This window comes from Hydractinia symbiolongicarpus, chromosome 10 (assembly GCF_029227915.1).
Source record: "Hydractinia symbiolongicarpus strain clone_291-10 chromosome 10, HSymV2.1, whole genome shotgun sequence".
NCBI lineage: Eukaryota > Metazoa > Cnidaria > Hydrozoa > Anthoathecata > Hydractiniidae > Hydractinia > Hydractinia symbiolongicarpus.
The window spans coordinates 10,192,079-10,201,654 of NC_079884.1; the positions used below are offsets into that span (position 1 = coordinate 10,192,079).

A 9,576-nucleotide genomic window follows, 5' to 3' on the forward strand; every position below is an offset into this window, starting at 1 on the left:
AATACTGAACAGACAAGGCGAAGTAATATCTTCAATAAAAACATTTGTATCGCCGCTTTTCGTTTTTAAACTTTTAAAATGCAATCTAAACTTTTATATTTAATTAGTGCAATTAAAAATTTCAAAAGATTTCGCGCAAAATAGATTGCTAAAATTGATCTTGCAACCTATTGTGATTAAACAATCGATCGCGTGGGGTCATGGTTTATTAGCGAGGCAATTATTTTCTTAAAAAAACAAAAGCTATCGCAATGCTATTGTTCTGTGTAACTATTCGTGCGAATTTCGCGTCCGCTGTAGATTACATTCAGACTGTACTGTACTCAAAAGACAAATTTACTAAATATGCAAAATTCTATGCGAAAAAATGCGCACATATTTTGCCAATTATATAACTTAGATACTTTACCAAAAAATTGTAGCTACAATTTTTAAGGTGTAAAATATCTAGCTACAAGATTTCATTTGCCATGATAATGGCATAAATTAAATCAAAATTGCCATTTTTTACAATTGAAATTATCCGAAAGTGATATGAAACTGTTTTAAATGATCCAGTTGAAGCTCAATGTAAATATAGATCGTTATTTGGTCAGAGTTTTAGTGGCTATATACTGAATGTTTTGCCGTATAGCTATGCTCTAAATAAATGCTTGTGGAAGGCACAATTAAACGGAAGATAAAACGAAAGAAACTGAGATAAAGAGAAATAAAGATAAAATTGATGAAACCTGGAGAACAGTGAAGAAACTGGGAAGTCTATTTGGATGCTATGAAGACTTGAAGCAAAAAATACAACTGTCACATGCAGCATTCAATTCAATAAAACAAGTATTGTTAAAACAAAACATACACTGGGAGAAGAAATTAACAATCTAGAAATCAATAGTAAAACCACTATTAACCTACAATTTTGGAACATTGGGACTGACAAAGAAAGAGCAAAACGAAATTGATGTAGTACATAGAAGACAACTTAGAAATATTATAAAAGATAAAAAGATCAAGAATCAAAAATTATACGAAAAATGCAAAGAGGAACTTATATAAGTAAAACTATGAAACATACCAAATGGAGACTACTTGGACATATCCTTAGACTACCACAGACTACACCTGCACAACAAGCTATGAAATACTACTTCGAAATCCCCAAAGATGCAAAGAAATTTCCAGAAAACAAGCGAATTACTTTACCAACTTCTATAGATCAAGATATCAAAACAACCTTCAAAAATAAACCTAACACTCCCTGTTAAGCAATTTACAACAACTGATAACCTTCGCACACTAACACAGATTGCACAAGATAGAAAACGATGAAGTGATATATCTAAAATTATTTGTCTCGCCTAAGATAAATAAAACATTGTTTTTATGAATCGAAAACGCATCGAAGAAGAAGAAGAAAAAGAAGGCACGATTAGTTGCTCCTTTCTTTATTCAGCCGGTCAAATGTCAAATTCCAGAAATTCTTGCCCATTGACCAGCTGTTATTTTAAGCATTGTTCTTGTTGATAGACCAAGTATTGAATACATAAACTTTGTGTTTTTATGATTTATAGTATATACTTTTTTGTAGGGTTTTAAGATAAGACATTGTTGCTTTACTACAACCGAAAAGTATGTTTTTTTGGTTGCAGGCTTTTTTTGATCAAACTTTTAAGATTTTTTTAATACGCTCAACTTGACCAAAAAATACCCATAATTTTATGCTGTTTTATGACGTGTCAGCACCCTTGTCTTGTGGCCTTCATAATAACTGTCCTTAACTATAAGCAACACTGATTTGTGCCACAGCAGAAGTTATGTGAGGAAGAAAGGATTTTTAAAAAATAATGTTGAAACAGCATTATGCATGGCAACATAAGTACGGATGGTATACCCTGAATTGAAAATATGATTCTCTTGGTCGGAATGTCACTTTAATATAAAATATCCTTTAAACTCAGTTCATTACAGCAGTCAGTTAAAAAGAAACCAGTTTTTTTACGTAATATCTTGAAATTTATTGTATCTTATTTCTTTTTGTAAATGTAAAATCTAAACGGATGTATATACAGTACCGCCTGAATGTAATGTTACATGTACACGCATTACACAATGTCGCATAACTATGTCATGTTTACATTAAAAATATTTTATGTGTCTATTGTTATCACACGTATTTTGCATGTTTCTATTGTTATCTCTAGGTGCGTGTGTTAACAAAAATATATACAAAAAACTTTTGTTCGAATTTAAGACATGTATGCTATTGTTTAAATGTGTTAACAATCACAAAATTATCAACTATAATATTCAGGAATAATATTAACACTCTATTTACTGTGCTCAAAAGTTTAGATATTTTTAACAATAAAAAATAAAAAAAGTTTTTTTGCTTTTTATGGCACTTAAAAGTTTTATTTAAAGAAAATATTTATAAAAAAAGTTTTTTTAAGATAAATATTTAATAAAAACTTCATTCTTAAGTTTTTAAAATGCGATCTAAAAGAGCTTTTCTATCACCACTTTTCGTTTTTAAACTTTTTAAAATGCAATCTTAAAAAATATATCACTGTTTTTCGTTCTTAAATGTGATCTAAAAAATCATACTATCGCCGCTTTTTGTTCTATAATTTTGAAAATGTGATCTAAAAAAGCTTTTCTATCGCCGTTCTTTGTTCTTGAATTTTTAAAATGCGATCTGACAAAGCTTTTCTATCGCTGTTCTTCGTTCTTAAGGTTTTAAAATGCGATCTAACGAAGCATTTCTATCACTGTTTCTCGTTTTTAAACTTTTAAAATGCGATACAAAAAAACATATCTATTGCCGCTTTGTGTTATTAAATTTTGAAAATGCGATCTAAAAAAGCAATTCTATCGCCATTCGACATTCAAATTTTTAAATTTTTATAATTCGTTGCATGTATAGACAAAGCATATATATAACATTTCTTTCATGTGCAGAACAATAACATTCGCTTACGCGTTTACGAAATCGGAGATACTTTAACAAATAAATTCATGTGTGAATAAAAGATGTTCATGTGCTGAAACAATCGAGACACGAAGGGTAATAAACTTTTTAAACATTTTTTAGTGTTAATCTCTTAGCAGCTGCAGTAATTATAAAAAACAATAAGTCACACGAAAATTTCATGCGATCATTAAATTTTACGTGTGGGACACAAACTCTATTGTTTTTCTACATGCAAAAATAGATCATGTATTTAACAATGGATATATAATAAAAATGAAAGTTCAGACGCTACCCTGAAAGCTGATATAAAGGTGATAACTATCGTGCACATGTAACATTACATTCAGATGATACTGTACAGTATACCACAAAATTCTTTTTGTGATCCCACACCGGACACTTATTTTTTAAATAATTAATAATTTTGCAGTTAATACTTTTGGAGATTGTTACACTGGTTGATCGTTTTTCTGTAATATAGGTAGCTAGCGAGCTATATAGCTATAGCTAATTGTTTTGAAAGTATCATGTGACATTTGGAGCGGAGGATAATATAAATGTGTATCCAGTCTAGGATAAGGCACATACATGGAAACAGTTTCTGTAAAACGAAACTTTCAAAAAGAAGAAACAGTTTCCAAATTCGGAAACCAGATTTTATATGCTTTTTTTGTAAAACAGAAATTGTTTCTAACTTTGGAAACTGTGTTTTGTTTGCCTGGTGGTAAAATAGCTTAAGACGTGGTTAGATTTGATTGGAACTCTAGTAGTGAAAACACACAAAAAAAGTTTCTGAATATGGAAACTGTTTCTCCAACAGGGAAACTGGTTTCCAAATCTATAGCTAGCTACCTTATCCTAAACTGGTAGCTAATGATTTACTCTGAAGACCCCACTCGTGACAGGTTGAAACAACACCTTAGAGCCTTCATACTTCGCAAAAAAATGTTGCAAAATCCTACTTTGCTTTGACCTTTAGCTAAAATCGCTGAAGTGAAAATCTTTACCAGAGTTAAAAACCAAGTCAGCCATATTGATTGTACCATGTAAAAAATACACGAATTGGTAAAACTTTACGCGCAGTGAATGTAAAGTGAGAACGGCGTGCTTTTCCATAATACACCTTTGTGCGCTCCTGCACATCATAAACATGGATCAAATTTTGGGTTGTATACATGATTTAAAAAAAGTTGAAAGTTATTATACAGGTACGTTTTAGTGATCAAAAAGGTTGAATTTCTTCAACTTATTCGATTTATTTTAAATACCCAGAGTTTTTGCGCCACATGCTTTGGTTTGATTGAGTAGCCATCATATATATGAGGCGAGATTGCAAGATGGTTCACAGGATGCAAACCAGTAATTATAGCTAACTATTTAAATGTGTAAATTTGTTCTTTTCTGCTTAGCATTCTTAGAAATTGTATATCTTGGACAATTAAGTTAAATTTAGTGGATTGGTTGCTGTGATTGCACAACTTTTATAGCCCTGGTGTTGCTTTTAATGCACTAGGATCTGATTTGCAGACCCTCTTAAATAAGTGTGGTAGTATTCTAATCCATCCTGGACTGCGATAAACTCCTTGTAAAAGTAGGATGTTTACCTCCTCTGAGCACAAAATAAGCTGCGATGGAGTGTTTTCCCATATTATCGTAAAGGTGTATTAAAAAAGTAAACTGTTAAAGGCTCTTTCCATGAAAACAAGTGAGATATTTTTTTGTGCAATATTTTCAAAGACATGCAAAATCCAAGGTGATTTGAAAATTGGCAAAGTATCACACTGGAAGTCTAGAGAATTTATTACTGGTGCCCAAATGTTAACACAAATATCCCTGGTGATTGCCGTACCAGCTGCACTATCGATTCAATGCTATTTCCCTAGGACATGTAGTAAACAGGTGAGGAAGAGAAGGAGGATGTACAAGCCAGAGGTTGTGTTTTTAAGTCCCACCTAATTCCTCATCTTTTCAGCACTAATGTACAGGTTTAATTATACCAATTTATCTCACATATGCACCATTGTTCTTATAATATAGGCTGATAATAAGCTTATTTCTGAAACCATGCTACGTTGGGCAGGTGCCCAGCTGTAAAGAGCTTAACAAGTGCGGCAAAATTTTTATTGGTGTGTGGGTACTTGAACTCCAGTTGTGCATCATTTGGTGATATCTGAGGTAATTTTTAGTAGATATTTATGTAATAATACGCCAGTTCAGTGTCTGTAGGAAAGTGGATGTGTTGTTTTTTCTAAAGAAACAGCCACGCTAACATGTCACTTTTGCTGAACTTTTTTTCTTATTCTGTCTTTTGTATGCATTTTCAAATTAATTTAAAAAATTTTTTTTAAAAAAAGTCACAGTTAATTTATTTTATTGTTCTCATAAAAACCTTTGTGCAATGATGTAAACTTTATTACACAAAAGTCACGGGTAAATAATTTTTATTATTCCCTTAAGTATGTGTTTATTGTCCACTGTTATATGAAAAACATATATATTGGTTTTATTTATTCCCGCTTGAATGAAATTAGCAACAAACCATTTTAACGAAAAGAAAAATGAATTTCACTGTTTTTTTTATTTGGTATCTATAGTGGATTTTTCCATGGCACTAAATACTATCAATAATAATATTGCAAGGAGAACATGCACCCCACCCTTGTAATATGTCGCAAAGAAGCAGTATCCTTGCCTCTATATCTGATAGGAAGATAGCATTGGATCAAAAGCGCAGTCTAAAGGGCAATCACTCTGCAAGCAAGAGGTCATGAATTGAAGTCACACTTAATCCATCATCTTTGTAGCATGTGGAAAGCTAATGTGCAAGTTTACTTATATACCAACATATAACTGTTGTGTTGTAGGATATCTGAATACAAATTCTGAGGTTGGAGATTTCTTGGAAGATTACAGAAAGACGACAGGAATATTTTTTGCTGTGTCACACAACCGCTCAAGAGATACTGACAAAAGTGGTCATTTTAAAGGCACAGGTAACTAATAGTATATACTTTAAATTTTTATCACTGCAATGTAAATTTGGAATTAACATTTAGACTTCCTGTCTTTAACACTTAAGCAACCTATAATATCTTTATTTTGTACAAGTATATAGTATACACATGGTAACAAAACTTACTATAGCACACATTTTTTTCATCAGAAGCCAATCAAAACTAGTAAAAGTTTCTTCAATTCTGCAGTCATTTCACTACAAAGATTTTCTTAACGAGTTCCTTAATTTTGACGCAGTCTATATGAGAGATATTCAATCTAAAATATGATTTTGACACAACAAAGAGGTTTTTATATATAGAAACCATGAAATGATGCCGTTTTGCCTGTCCCGTTGCAATTGTCTTTTTTTTTTTGATTTGTCCAGAAAACTTACTCAATATTCTTCCAATTGATGAAGGATGCGGAAATAAGTTTCTTACCTAAAAAGTTTGCATTTTTACAACGAAAGGAACTAAACTTTGGAATCTGACTAGTCTGTTATACTAGTCTTCTTATATAAAAACGGGTGTATTATAACAAATATTCAAAATAAAAGAATTTCTTTTATTTTGAATATTTGAATATTTATATCTGATACATCTATTTTTAAAAAAAACTCAGATAATTTTGCTTTAGCCTGTAAAGTGTTTACTTTTTTCACATATTCAGCCTAAAATTGTTCTTCTTTTGTTCTTATATTTTTAGCACTTGCTTTTGTTTGTTTTACAGTAGGAATAAAGCGATTCAACTAATTGAAGCCATTTATAACTCAAAGTTGTAACCTTTCAACTTTTTTGAAAATTTGTTGGAGTGCTTTTGGTCACGAAAGAAAAATAAACCCAGGATTACTTTTGCCATTTAAAAAAATATATATAATATAAAAATATATATGTATTCTAAAAATTACTAATTTTTTAGGCAATAAAATATAGGTAGCGTCTCAACTGTAGTATAGCTAATGTTATAAAAAATTATAGTTTGGAAAAAAGATATTGTTTAAAGGCATATAAGTAAGATTGAAGTTGATGCTGGTATTGTGTCGACAAAAATAGTTCTTATATGATCTCCCTTCTAAGTTTAAATGAAAAGGTGTTTAAAAAACAAATCGAATTAAAAACTGTTACCACTACCTTTTTTGCGACCAAAGATGTTATATAAAAATATTTTTAAAGCATATTGCCAATTAGCAGTTGTGATGTCAATAACCATTTCCATAGTTGCTATGTTTTTACTTTACCTCTTCATTTTTGTGCCCTAAGTGTATCGAATATCCATTTACATATAAAACAGAACCTTAACAGACAGTTGACACAAAAATGTCTCCGTGTATTATTGATTTGAAGTTTGGTTCCATCTTTAGGTGCACCTGTTTTTGAAGTAAAGAGAAAAGATTGGAGCATTGAATTTTGTGGGATTCCATTCATTTGTGACTCAACTATTGAACGATGTTGTATGTTTGGTAAAACGTATAAGAATTCGCGAAAAAGCGAGGAGGTACTTATAAGTTGTTTGTTTGGGAGAATGTATATACACGTGTTAGCCTTTGACTACTTTAATAGTAATAATTCTCGCAATATTAATTTTTGCGTTTTACGCAAATTTGGGCCAAATTCACAAAATTATGTACTCGCAAAATATTCTTCAAGATACCGCAAAATGTAATTTGTTTTCTTCCCGCGAAATTGTCTGCCTGCGAAACAGTTATAATTTACGCTCTTGTTTTTCTAGGGAGGTGGTGCTGAGGTTAATGAACATTGTTTCCCCAAAACTGAAAAAAAGTCGAGAGTATGTGGAACGATCAAAAAAGATTGTCCTGCGAAACTAATCGTCAGAAAAGTGAGAATGTTCCCACAAAACACGATAGATAAAAATGAATTTGAAAAACTTTCCTATAGATTAAAACGAAAGATTAAGCACGAAAATCTCAAAGCACTGAAAGCTTCCATCATCAATGGCACAGCAGTTAGCGTGGAGAGGTTTTACATTATCATCCCAACGGAGGAAGCACATGCAGGACATAACCCCGAACACAAAGGAGACCTTCTCGTCCAGCCTTTACATAAAAAACTTAAAAATAAAATTTACGACCTGGTCAGCGAAGGACTCGTTAATCCTAAAGATATCAAACCACGATTGAACGACTTTGTAACTAATGTGATTCAGAAAGATGCAACTATAGAAATTGATCCACATAACTCTTCATATTACCCGAATTTAAACACGATATCCAATCACGTGCGTTTAGCTCTAAAAAGTTATCGTTATAATGAGCTGGATGAAGTGTCCTTTCAAATCGACGAAATATTAAATAACACTCCGTTGTCTGGGGAGCCTGGTGACGAGATTACAGATTTGCCTCAACAACATAAAAAAGACGTTAGTAGAAAACAGGAATATTGTCGCATATTGTTAAAAAAAGCCATCAACATGACCCATGATTGCAAGTCGAACACTACAATGAAAGAGTGTATTGATCTCTGCTATATAATTCTTCAAAAGCTTCAAAGTGATGCAGAAAGAGCAGTTAGTGTGCAGCCGAATGAGATTAACTCTGATCGCTCGCCGTACAAAGAACTTCAAATTAAGCGTGAACACTCACCAGACAACTTGACACCTTCTAAAAAGACCAAAATAGCTTATTGCGACTAAATAATTTTTGTGATATGTATTTAAAAAAAATTCCGTTGTGTAAACTTTTGTTGTAGAAACTTTTGTAGTTCAGTCTAACGAACGAATTTTTTTGTATTCGTTAAGCGTAAATTTTCCGGGATGCGGTAATCAGAAAGAGTCGACTCTGCAATTCAGCAATACAAATTCTCACTTATACCAACATGTTCTATGGCATCTAAGGTTAAAAAAAATTGTTCTGTGTCGTTCTGTTGTATATATAAGGTGTGTATTTAAAGGACCGGAATAACAAAATTATATTTTAATGTCTTTTACCTGTACGACTGGATTAAGAAAAGTCTGACAAAATAATAAAATATGTCAAATTTCTTTATGGTATTACAAGAGATATTAATGCGGGTACATGATGCTTTAAAAATGTGATGATTTTTGGCTTTTTTACTACTTTTATACTGGATATACAAAACAACCATGAAATCTATTTTATTTCAAGCGGTTACCTATGAATTTTTTTGATAAAATGCCCTGGAGACGAGGTTGGATCGGCGTTCAGTGAGCACGAAAATTATTTATCATGCGCGTTTAAGATTTTATCTTTTTTTTAAGAGAAGCAGAATAATTAAAGAAAGCATTTAAAGGTCAAACCAGCAGCCATTGTTGTCAAAAGATCGTTTTGAACATGACAAAAAGATAAAAACTGTAGTCGGCTGTTGTTAACCTTGCCAAAATACCGACAGTGTTTGACATAAATGAAGAACTTATTTTTGCTCCTGACAAATTTTTTTTCTGTAGTGTCCGAGTTGGAATCTTTGTCACCTTCAGACCACCGCGCAGCCGTTTCTCGAAAAATCGGTAATTTCCCTTGTTTCCGACAATCGCATTTAAACCCGATTTCTGACCACTTGCTACGATGAACTTAAGCACTACTGAATGTAGAATTTAATTCACTTTTACATGAGCCTTGATAGATCGTTGATATAAAGTTG

The 9,576-nt window shown here is 31.9% G+C and overlaps 1 protein-coding gene across 1 annotated transcript; it reads left to right on the forward strand.

The window, feature by feature from the left end:
- Positions 1 to 4,016: 4,016 nt before the first annotated feature.
- LOC130612467 (calcium-responsive transcription factor-like) lies at positions 4,017 to 8,955 on the forward strand. Its single transcript, XM_057433783.1, has 4 exons — positions 4,017 to 4,173; positions 5,830 to 5,958; positions 7,323 to 7,456; positions 7,691 to 8,955. The coding sequence occupies exons 1-4, from the start codon at positions 4,116 to 4,118 to the stop codon at positions 8,609 to 8,611; spliced, it is 1,242 nt and encodes a 413-aa protein (XP_057289766.1). The 5' UTR covers positions 4,017 to 4,115; the 3' UTR covers positions 8,612 to 8,955.
- Positions 8,956 to 9,576: the final 621 nt, after the last annotated feature.